We start from the raw sequence: 12893 nt of genomic DNA on the forward strand, positions 1-12893 counted from the left end.
CATGTTGAATAAGCTCCTCTCATTGATCCGTTCCCCTCTTCCCATCCCCATCCCTTATTTGTATTTACATGGTGGTCTCCTTAGCTGCTGCTTTCTATGTCTCAACCTTGAACAGAGGGACAAATACCCTGACCTCATCTGAGCGTGTACTTTACGACACATGCCTCAGGTGAGGTTTTTGATATTTGCCCCAGGTATTAAAAGTCCTAACTATTTTCGTGATAACAGGAACCATATCTAAAGTAAATTTTGCATCCTTCCCAAAATCTATCGTAGTGCTCAAAACATTATAGGCATTTAATAAATGTCTGTTGGAGGAATGCTTGAATGAATCCACCAGGATAATTCCATTCAGATGTTAAATTAAAATTCAGATTCAGTATAAAATTAGAACACAGTCAAACACCACCACCACAATTTTAAGGACTATCTCTTTTTTTTTTTTGGAGGGAAGAAGGGAATGTATTTGGGGTTAAATGACTTGCCCAAGGTCACACAGCTAGTAAGTTAAAGACTATCTTTAAGATGCTTGAACAGTATTTTATCTTGCAGGTACTAAAGAAATAAGTGCAGGTGTAGATGAAGATGGTAACATCTATCTAAGTTTTGACTGTCCAGAGGTTACAGATGCATCTCACTTCACTTGGTGTAAATCTTATGAAGAGATTGCTGATCCAGAGAAGTTTAATATAGAGACTGAAGGAGACCAGTAAGTCCTAAACATGTTTTTGTTTTTAAAATATAAGAAAATTCTAACATAATAATATATTTTTCTATTTTTTTATTTTTAGCTCTAAATTAATCTTTAAAAATCCAGAAAAATCAGACATTGGGACTTACTCTGTGTCAGTTAGTGATACCGATGGCATTTCATCTAGTTTTGTAATGGATGAAGAAGGTAAGTGATGAATGGTATATACGTGGTCCTTCTTCAGTGTTAAACTTATAGCATTGCCAAAGGTTGGCTTAAGAAAAGGGAAACACATAAAGTTTAGAAAAGAAGTAATAAGAAAATCTTTTTCAAATATTTGGGCCTGAAAATAAGCTTTTTGAAAAATCTGAACTTACAGATGGGGCTGCTTGTTGGCACAGTGAATAAGAGCACTAGACTTGGAGTCAGGAAGACCTGAGTTCAAACATGACCTCAGATACTTGCAGTGCGACCCTGAGGAAGTTACTTTAACCTCTATTTCTCTTAATTTCCTCAACTATAAAGTGGGAATAGTAATAGCACCTAACTTCCAAGATTATTATAAGGGTCGAATATGATAATATTTTATAAAGTACTTGGTACAATGCATGGCACACAGTAGGGGCTTAATAAATGTTTGTTTCTTTTCTTGTTATACTAAACCTTTTGATGTGATCTAAACTTATGGATAAAAGTTGATGCCCCAAATTTAAACAAAAATCAGCTGCATAGGCATAATTTTCAATGCTAAAAGTAGTCTGCTAGTGGGTAATATTTTACTATTTTTATTAAATACTCAGAGAGGCAGCATAGCATAGCATAGTGGTTGCCTTTGGAGTTAGGAGGACTTGGGTTCAAGTCTTGCCTCTATAGTTCTGTGAAAGTGAGTAAGTCACTTAACATTTCAGTACATCAGGCAACTCTCTAAGGCTATCTAAGTTGCAGAGGAGTTGCTGATCTGCATTGGTGGAAAGAGTTTTCACACTGGGAGTTCCCTATATGGATGAAATCTCAGATCTGGAAACTATTTCTCCCCCTAGACCTTCTCACCTTTCCTGTCCTCTCTCCCAATCATATAGTCACAAAACAAAATAGCAGAAGGGACCTTAGATATTATCTGGTCATCTAGTCTAATAGCTTCACTTTACAATGTATTCTAATTTTAAAAAATTAACCATATCTCACAATGAAAAATGATGTTTGTGAGAGGCGTTCTGATAGACTAGAACTTGCCCAGGACTTCTAGTCAGAAAATCTAGGTTCAAGTGACCTCTCATTTAAGGTTTGCATGGGGACAGCTAGGTGACACAGTGGATAGAGTGCCAGCTTGGGGTCAGGAAGATTCATCTTACTGAGTTCAAATCTAGCCTTAGACACTTATTAGCTGTGTGACCCTGGGCAAGTCACTTAACCTTGTCTGCCTCAGTTTCCTCATCTATAAAATGAGCTAGAAAAGGAAATGGCAAAGCACTTTAGTATCCTTGCCAAGAAAATCCCGAATGGGGTCATGAAGAGTTAGACACAACTGAGAAACAACTAAACAACGACAAAATTCTCTATTGATGCAAGCTAAATCCCCTCCATTGTTTTAGATCATCTTCATGAGTTTTCCATGAGACTAGCCATCTAATGATAAATGCAGACAGGCCCCTTCCTCAAAGCCATTCCACAAAACTGGACTGCCAGAGTTTATATCTTCTTGAGAATCCAAGATCTTCATCCATGTCAGGAGTATCAGGATTAACATCTAGATCTTCTTACTTTAATTCTTTCGACCTTTCCATGATACCACATATATATATATATATATATATATATATATATATATATATATATATATATATATATGTATATGATGTCTGCAATAGCCTTGTTTTTAATCCCATATTTACTAAGTATTCTACTTTATCCTAGTCTACCATATTAGTTACCTTATACAGTGATCGAGGAAGAAGCAATATTAGTTTTCAGTCAGTTTGGGGATGGGGGTGGTGGGAATTCCAGTTTAAACAATTTGTTATGTTGATACTTCTAACATAGTTCAGACAAGATTTTCCTTCTCTCCACAAGTTTAATTTTGCTGATATGAATTCTCTGTTGCATTTCAAAGTTTTAAGTTATCATTTCAATGCTTCCTCTTAGATTGCTTGAAAATGTCTGAATCCGTTGGACAGAATCAATTAAAAACTCACACTTTTTCTTAATTTTAGAGCTTGAACGCCTGATGGCACTCAGCAATGAAATAAAGAATCCCAGTAAGTAAGCCTATAAATTGCAAATCTAATATACAATCCTAAATGGGATAGGATCATGTGCATTACAGTGGGAAGATCTCTAAGGAATAACTCTGGGAAACCGATGGCCTCATTTTTATCCTCCTTGCTCACTAGCTTATGATCTATTCATTTAAAACAAATATTAGCTTGTACTGTAGCTTGTAGGTATTTTTGTCACTCAAGAAGTCTTTTGAAATCTGGGTTTTGTATGGGGCCATGCTTAATCCTGGTGGGATGTCTATCAAACAAAATCCTCAGCCATTGTATTAAATATATATAGAAAGCTAGATTGTGTTCACACATACATAAGTCACGCAGCATGAGGCTTTAAAAGCAACAACAGGCTAAACCATAGTTTGATTTTTTTCTAGTTTTCATAATCCAATTCAATACTCCGGGGTTTTGCATTCTCCAAAAATTTAATAACCAGAATTGATATTTTCCTACAAAATGCAGCTATTCTTTCTCACAAGGATTCATGCATTATTGACTTGTGATTTCTTTTCTTCCGGTAGCAATTCCTTTGAAATCAGAACTAGCTTATGAGATTTTTGATAAGGGCCAGGTTCGTTTCTGGCTCCAGGCTGAGCACTTATCACCGGATGCCAGCTACAGATTCGTTATTAATGACAGAGAAGTTTCTGACAGCGAGGTAAGGTCATGTGTGGGCATTCTGGGTTTTTGGGCAGGGCTAAGATTCACAGTGGTAGGGCAGTTATGTCAGTGTTCTCTGTTTATTTTCAATAGTCACCGAGCTACCAGATTTGGGGGTGGGGGAGATTGGTAAAATGAATTAAACTTCCTTATAATATTCAGAGTGTGGGTTTAGTTTAGATAAGAAATAACAAAAATGATAATTTCTTTATATTGTGAATTGTAAACAATCTAACAGTTATTTCATTTGATATTCTCAATAGCCCATTTATGCAAGTATCCCACTTTACATGTTAGAAAACCAGAACTCAGAGAAATTAAGTGACTTCTCTAAAGTCATACACCCTCTAAGAGGCAGAAGTGAGATTAAACTCAGACCTTCTGGCTTCTTTCTACCACACAGAATCTCCAAAATCTTGGAGTTGAAAGGGACCTCAATTAACACCTAAATACAATTTTTTTTCTACTACACTCACGAGTGGTTTGCTTGGTGATCACCAGTGAGGTAGGAACCCCAGCCCCCCCTTCCCCCCCACACCCCGCCCGCCCTGCCCCCAGCAGAGTCAGTCTGTTAGACTTTTTGATAATTCTAATTGTTAGGTTTTTTCCCCCCTTTCTTTAAGGCAAAAAACCCTGCCTCTTTTCATCTACTATCCATTGCTCCTAGTTGTGTCCTCTGTGGCCAAGAAGAGTAAGGATAGTACCTTTCCTTTATGGCAGCACTCTAGATACTTGAATATCTGTTATCAGTCCACCCTACCCTCCATCCCTCAACCCCCAATCTCTCTTCCAAGTTAAACATTGCCAATTTCTTCAATTTATCCATATAAAATAAGGTCTCAAGGTTAATCCTCACCATCCTGGTCATCCTATTCTGGGATGATACTTTTCAGCTTGTGTCCTTCCTACAATGAATTGAGTGCCGTGCTCCACATGCGTGTGGTCTGACCAGAAACTAAGCATATTACTGCATCTAAAAACTGGATTAGTTTCTCTGTGTTCAATATCGTGACATTGTTTATTAATACCTATTTAGCAGTCCTTGGAGCACCTCTCCCTTCAGTTTTTTTTTTAAACACTAGCCTTTCAGAGATAAGAAATACTTTAAAAATAGACCTGTTTGAATTTGAAAATGCCAGGTGATGTTTTATAAGCCCAATAGGGGAAAAAGTTCAGATCGAATTTGGTTAGATACAAGTTCTTTGGGGAAAAGTTATTTTTTTTAAATCTGTTTGTCTGTTCTTGATAATGGCATTGACCCTGCTTGATTCAGCTCATCACGAGTGATGACTGCCTTCCAACAGACAGATCATTTCCTAACAGGAGGGACATTGTAGCCTCTGGTACATATAAATTCCTTTATCATTTAGGAAGGCTTGGGTTGAAATGATGAGAAAGAATGCTAAAGTACATTTTTTCTGCCTTAGACAATGTTTTAACTCATGCTGCAATTCAGCCTTTAATTTTTTAAGTCAAAAAGTAACATTACTACATGTAGTCTGTAAAGAGATACCCATCTTTTTTGGATAATAGCTAGTATTAATGGAGCACTTCAAAGTTTGCAAAGCAATTTTATATATCATTTGAGCCTCACAAGTCTGTGAAGTAGGTGTTATTGTTAGCTCCGTTTAACAGACGAGGAAAATGAGGCTAGAAGAGGGCCAGGGGTCATCCAGCTAGTAGCTAGCTAGTATTTATATTGGACTTTAAGGTTTGCAAAGCACTTTACATGTGTAATCTTGTTTAATCCTCATAACAACTGCATTTTACAGGATCACATAGCAATTAAATTAAAACTCATGTGTTTCTGAATTCAAGTTCGACATTCTCTACATTACACCACATAACTGTCTTTAAATAGGGTAGGATCATAGAGTGACAAGGGATCAGAAATCAAGATCCATCAGAATACAAGACTTGCAAGCAGCCTCTAAAGTAATCTAATTAAATCTAGATGAACTAGAAGGAATGCCTTCTTTAACATACCTAAAAAGATGCTATCTAGTCTCTGCTTGAAGAACTTCAAGGAGGAGGAAACTGTTAACTCTCAAAGCAGCCTATTACACTTTTTGAAAGCACTAATTTTTAGGATCCCCTTCCCCCCATCAACTCTTGATTAATCTCTTTGCACCTTCCTCCCATTGTTAAAGATTTTGCCCTCTAGCCAAGTAGAACAAACCTAATCCCTCTTCTGAATGGCAACCCTTCAAACACTGTAATTTAGGTATCATGTCTCCTTTGATTCTTCTCTTTTCCCTGGCTAAGCATTCCCAATTTCTCTAACCAGTTCTCATATGATATAGATCATGACTTTTTTCTATCCTCCAGACTTTTGCAAGCTTATAAATATCCTTCTTAAACTATGGCATCAGAATTAAAGTATAAAGTCTTATGCATGGGTACAAAAAGCACCTTCACAAGAATGAGAGGCAGGGATAGACAACAATTTGTCTGAAAATTACATTCAATATGAGGACTGAGGAAGGCAGAGTATAGTGAGACTATCATCTTTCTATTCCTGTAAAGTTGTCTCTCCTAAAGCAGCTCTAGATTGCATTAACCTTTTGGGGTAATCCACCACACTACTAATTTATATTGATTTTGCAGTGAGCCAAAGTCCCTAGATTCTTTTCAGACAAATACCTGACTACTATTCCTTATTAGTACTTGTGAAGTTGATTTTTTTTCCTTCCAAGTACAAGATTTACAATTTTACCTATGGAATTTCACTGTATTAGATTCAGTCCAATGCTTATCTAGTTCACATCTCTCTGTCTTCTTTACCAGAATAGTATGAGATAGTGGATCAAACATGTTGCTAAAATCTAGACAAATTATATCTATAGCATTCCCTTCAATTATCACTTTAGTAACTCTGTCAAAAAGGAAATGCCCCTGCGGTACTGGAAAAATCAGTTATTGCTAAGGAGACCCCTGAGAAACCCCAGTTTGCATAATAAAGAATGGACTCAGACCTTTTGGCATTTAGCAAATGTCCCTGGGGCTCTGAGACTCCACCAAGGAATGTCAATAAGATTATCCCACTTAAGGATAACCTGTCAGAATCCTTGATCTGTCCCTGTGCCACCCCCCACCCTGTGACCTGGCCTGTAAGTTCCAAGAGATAATTAACCTCTGTACCCTGTATTTTCTATATAAATTGCTTCTTAACCCCAACCCAGGGCTATTTTGATTTGGGTGGAACCCTGAATGGTTGCCGGCTAATAAATTCTCCATTTAAAACTTATACTTTGTGGCGTGTCTCGCTCGCTTTTGGTATAACACCATGAAATGTTCTCTTCTTGATGAAGCCATGCCTGGCTTTCTGAAATTATTGCTACTTTTACTATCTGTTCAGCACTCTCTTCATTATGCCCTGCTCTTCTTACTGTCATACCACACTTGTGACATATAGAACTAAATGCAACACACTTGATCTCTGGTTGAAGCACAGTTGGTTTATTTGGACTCTTCTTCATGATTCACACATGGTCCTGAGAAAGAACTCTTGAAAAAATAGAAATCTTATGCTATGCCCTACTTAGCAAGTCCCCATTCTCTTTACTTTCTCTCTGTTTCTCCCTGTCTCTCTTTGTCTCTCTCTCTTTCTATATATATAACTCTCTCTATATATACATATATACACACACATACACACATATGTATATATACACACAAATACATATGTATGCATACACATATACATACATACATACATATATACATACACACATACATATATATGTATACACATACGTACGTACATAGATACACACATATGGAATCAGGATGGCCTGGGTTCAAGTCTGGCCTCTGTTTCTGATACATAATGACTGTGGGATTCTGGGAAAGTCAACTTAATCTTAGTATTCCAGGCAACTCTCTAAAATGATTAAGATTCAGAGATGGAACTGTTCTGCATGAGTGAAGGGAGTTTCCTCTTTGGGAGCTCTCTATATTGATGAAATCATAGGTCCATTATTTAAAAAAAGGTAAGGCTCTCTTATGGATTGAAATCTGATATTTAAAGTCTAGTTAATGCCTCCCAAAAGAAAGAGGGCATTTCTTTATAGAAGAGCTATGTCATTGAAGAGGTGAGTGATCTCTAGGTCACCTTGGGTTTCTTTCTATTATTTAGAAGTGTAACGCTAGCTAATAGTGAAAAACATCTTGGACATGGAGTAAAAGATTCTTGGTTCAAATCCTTGTTTTACTATTTATTTTATTTTTACCATGTAATACTATATTTAGCTATATGACCTTATACAAATCCTTTTATTCTCTCTGGGCCTCAGTTTCTTTATTTGTAAAATAACTGAGTTTGAAATCCATTCCAGCTCTAAATTCTATGCAATTAGCCTAATGTAACATTATTTACATAATACTATTTGATTAACATTTTCCCTACCTGCCCTTAAAACTGATGTCACAGCTACACAGCTAATTTTCCAAAGTGCAGCTGTCCTATTTCACTTTTTTAATTAGTAACCCACAGGTGACTTTTACATTTGAAGATTGATGCTATTTTGTGAAAGTCACATAAAAGCTCGTATTTATGGCACCCATAAAATCATTGAACTTTATCTTGCTGCATATTGGCAATAGAGAGCAGCCTAATTATTTTCTAAAACTGGCCCAGACACTGCAGTGTAGTTGCTGAATACATTTCAATAGCCTATTGTACTGTAGAGAATTTTGTTTGATTCTTGTTTCCAGCTAGAGTTATATATTTTTCTTTCTTGAACCTAATTAGAATAAGGTGCTATAGCTGCCTTCTTAAAGATGCTTGAAATAAGCTTAATAGAATCTAAATAGGAACAATTAAGTTTCTATGTTTTGAAAATTTTACCCTTGGTCTTCAACAGCCCAGACTCGAAAGGCCCTAGAGAATCAAGGACTGGGGAAAAGCACTAAACTGAACACTCATTACTTCTCTCATATTCCATCCTTTTTCCTGGCTCACTCGGCATCTTGATAAACAAAGTTCATTTCCGGAGCTGAGTCATCTAATTGTCTCTCTAGATAATTATCTCATTCTTCACACTCTCTCTTTTTAATATTCACAGCTCTAACCTTCTCTTTCACCTACGCATCTTTGAACTCTGCTCCTCTTTTCTTGTTATCTTAATCTCCTTTCTAATTTTCTGAGAAAGAGAAGGCTAAGTGATCTTACACAAATACATAATGTGTGAATTGCATTCATATTTGATGATATGGCAATTTCAGTTTTCAAAATGATTTTCCAGATTTACAGGAAATAAAACCTCAGAAGGACTTCATATTGTAAAAAAAAAATAACCCCAAACTCGGATCCATATTTGATTAAACTCCCATGAAAGATGGCAATTAGCCTCAAATCGTGCTCTTCAGGCCATAATACTTGGAATCTAAAGAACCTTGTTTATTCACCTAGAGGGTAGTCTCTACTCTGAAATGAATCATTCACCAAGCATTCTTTCAATGTTAGCTCTGTGCTTAGTTTTGTGCAGAGAGCTGTGATTCTGTTAAGTCTTTCCTGATCTTCCCTCCTAGTTAAATGCCCTTTCTGTTGCCTCAGAATGATTTTGCTTTATTGGCATTTATTGGTATGTATACACGTGGCATGCCTGTAGTAGAAAGTAAGCTCTTTGAGGGAAAGGGATTTTTTTTCTTTGTATCTCAGGTACCTTGAACAGTACATTGTACATGTAATAAAAATGATAATCTTAATAATAGCTACCATTCATACACAGTTTTAAGGTTTGCAAAGTGCTCTGCAAGCTTTCTATTTTGAGCCTCAAAACAAGTAGATACTATTATTATCCCCATTTTACAGATAAGGAACTGAGTCTGAGACAAAGCAAATGATTTACCCAGGGTCACACCTAGTAAGTATCTGAGGCAGAATTCAAATTCAGGTCTTCTTACTGTAGGTCTTACAATCTATCCATATCACCACCTAGCTGTGTCTTATGGTAGGCACTTAATAAATATTTGTGAATTAAACTGGGTAGACCGAGTGATATTTTTAGGTATTAGAGATCAGAAAAGGAGGTTATAATTGAAATTGTCAGGAAGACTTCCTGGAGGAGCTAGGATTTGAACTAAGCGCTAAAGGATGAGGAGAATGAAGAAAATATGATTTTGTAGTCAAGGGGAAGAAGATGTGTGAAGACAGACATATGAGTAATCATAGTATAAAGTAAGCTTGAATATAATTTAATATGGCAGGGGATAATTGGGGTGTAAGATGAGAAAGAAAAAGTAGTTAGACTATGGTAAGCCAGAGAAGTTTAGATTTATTTTGGTAGGGGGGGTAGAAGAACTTTGTAGTTTCCATACAAGGTTGCTTTTGTGATAATATTGACCTTCTAAATGTACTGTTACTGAACTGATGTTGAAATGTCGGTATAAATATGCAAAAATGTCTTTTGCTGAGTGTAGTTGTAGCAGAGAAGTCAGGCAGAATTCATGACCCAAACTGCCCTCCTTCAGGAAATAATCCAGTTTAATAAATTGTGTGTTTCGCATAGCATTCTTTTTCCACTTCTACAAATAAAGCATCTTCTAGAGATATTCTCTTCAGGCTGTTGAAATAGAATTTGGATCTGATAGCTTTCAATGAAAATCTGCATTCCCTATTTACCACTTGGGTTGCCAAAATATTTTGTAAAGAAAATTTCAGTCTTTGATAACATCTCTTTAGGTTCAATAGATTAGGCAGCTGTTTGATATTAAAGGATGTGTGTGTGTATGTATATATGTACATATACATATTATATATATATTAGAGTTACATTGTACAATTCTACATTTTGTCTCCTTTTAGACTCACAGAATTAAGTGTGATAAATCAACTGGCATCATTGAGATGGTAATGGATCGATTTACTATTGAAAATGAAGGCACCTACACTGTGCAGATCCATGATGGAAAAGCCAAAAATCAATCTTCATTAGTTCTCATTGGAGATGGTATGGCACATCCAATATTAGCACATGTCCATAAAAGGCACTCTAGAGCAAATACCTTTGAATTGCTAAATGACTAAATTCTGTTTCCTGTCTTTTTACCTCAATGCTGAATTTTAGCATTTAGGGCTGTCCTGGAAGAGGCTGAATTCCAAAGAAAAGAATTCCTCAGGAAGCAAGGTAAATAGTTCAGTTGTATGTTTCCTAAAATACCCAAATTAAACTGGATGTTCTACTCAAAGTGGGACCTGTATAATGCAAAGTAATTCTAAATAAAGACCATTTAAATGGCCTAATTTCATTAATAAGAAGTCTATTTTGTTAGATGACTATACTTACCCCTAGCAAGAAGAGGATTAACTCATCAATGGCTCCACTATTCTCTTGGGATCCTAGTCCCAAAATCTGGTATTCTTTTGGCATCTCTTTTTCTTTCACTTCTCCTATCTAATTAATCATAAAGTTACATCTTTCTGCCTTTGAAATTTTTTTTTAAAACTGTCCCTTCCTTTCCACTGCCACTGCCAACACCCTTATCCAGACACTAATCACCTCATGACTGTATTATTTCAAAAGTTTCTTAACTGGTCTCTCTAGTTGTAATCTCTTCTCCTTCTGTCTACCCTAAACATGACTGCCAGATTAATTTCTCTAAAAACTGTTGTCCTGTCATTCCTTTCTTCAGAAACCTACAAAATAAAGTCCCAACTTCACAGATTATGTTTTAAGGCCCTCCCCAATGTGCTTCACTTTTATTTTTGTATTATTAAAGCCTAGCACAGTTCCTAGCATATAGTATAGATAGCAAGCATTTATTAAACATTTACTATATGCAGAGCACTGTGCTCATACCATTGGTTGAAGGTTGGGAACATAAATTTTAGATAAAACACAGTCCTTGCCTAATTGGATTTGTAGTTTATCATGGGGGGAAAAAGACACATTAATATAATGTTACTTGTTATAAATAGGACATTTAAAGGAAGATGGAGGGCATCAGGAAAGCCCTCCAGATGGAGGAGGTGACCTTTGAATTGGGCATTAAAAGATGGGTAGAGATTCACAAGGTGAAGAAGAGGGGAGGAAGATATTTCCAATTAAGGAAACAGGGAATGAAAGGGAAGGCACTTCTTTCCTAATGCTCTTCAACATAAAATTTCTACTCCTTATTGTCTTCTGAACTAATTGTGTTCCTTCCTTTGTGAAAAGAATACCGCTGTCATTATTGTTGCATGGAGATCTTCACCTCTTCTATCTGTTGACTTAAATTCTATGCATCCCTAAAAGACTTCTTTCAGCCCTACATTCTCCATGCAGCATTGACTCACCATTCTAGTCCTCTGTTATCTCTTCTTTCTACGCACTCCTGTGCCACTCTTTGCTCTGCTACCTGTGGTTTTATGGGAGCTCATATTCTCTTAGATTGTTAGTTAATGATTTCTTCAATATCCATGATGTCTTCCCAATGGGATATAAACTCCCTCTGGGCAGGGACCATATGCATTTGTGCATTTTTTTTGACCCATATCTTATGCGTCTTTTAAACGTTTCATAATACTGAATATATTGCTGACCCCATAATAGTCTCTAGGCAAATACTTAATGACCTGAATTGACGGCTGAGTAGTTACCTTGAATAAAAAAAAGTTTCTACAACAGGGCTGATATAGTCATTTCCAAGAAAATGTTCTTTTGCATATAGATTGGCCTACCTTCTAATATCCAGATGGTACCTGAACAAGTTTATTGAACCCATTAGAAAATACTTCTGAGGTTTCACAGAATCACAAAATTTCAGACTGAGAAATAGGCTTAAGAATTTTAGTTAGATGATTTAAAAAAGTTTTAGAAATCATTTTTTTGGGCAGAAATTTGCTTATTTTATTTAGTTCAAGTCAGTTGCACCTTTGTATTTACATTGCTATCAGCCCTCTTTTCAGAGGTCATAAGATGTATACGGATAATATTGTTTAATTTTATTTGGTCTAGATGATGATTTAATCAGGATTGGGGACTTCTTGTGTGGAAACTGCTCCCTTTCAATGCAAATCAAGAATTCATTTGTAACTTATGGTCTTATACAGTTATTCTGAGCCTTGAGCCCCAAAGTAATTTCCCCCAGTCATGCAACTAGTACATGTCAGAAGCCAGATCTGAATAGTGGTCTGTGTTACTGACTCTAAAGCTGGTCACAAAGCCTTTTATTACTACAGCTATGAAGAAAAAAGATGTAATTTCAAAACATATTTATTACGGTCTCAAATATAATCCAGCTGTTCCTTTAAATTATTTATGCAAATGAAACCCACAACACTTTTGCAT

At 36.2% G+C, this 12893-nt stretch overlaps 1 protein-coding gene across 1 annotated transcript in view; it reads left to right on the plus strand.

Annotated features, from left to right (window-relative positions):
- The window catches only part of MYOM2 (myomesin 2), a 157457-nt gene that overhangs the window by 110255 nt on the left and 34309 nt on the right, over nucleotides 1–12893 (plus strand). Inside the window, exons 22-27 of the mRNA XM_036748309.1 lie at nucleotides 553–709; nucleotides 792–898; nucleotides 2902–2946; nucleotides 3483–3619; nucleotides 10430–10574; nucleotides 10692–10751. Of these exons, the coding sequence (XP_036604204.1) occupies nucleotides 553–709; nucleotides 792–898; nucleotides 2902–2946; nucleotides 3483–3619; nucleotides 10430–10574; nucleotides 10692–10751 (651 nt within the window). The remainder of the gene's footprint in view (nucleotides 1–552; nucleotides 710–791; nucleotides 899–2901; nucleotides 2947–3482; nucleotides 3620–10429; nucleotides 10575–10691; nucleotides 10752–12893) is intronic.

The sequence above is a fragment of the Trichosurus vulpecula genome, chromosome 3, assembly GCF_011100635.1.
Source record: "Trichosurus vulpecula isolate mTriVul1 chromosome 3, mTriVul1.pri, whole genome shotgun sequence".
Taxonomy (NCBI): Eukaryota; Metazoa; Chordata; class Mammalia; order Diprotodontia; family Phalangeridae; genus Trichosurus; species Trichosurus vulpecula.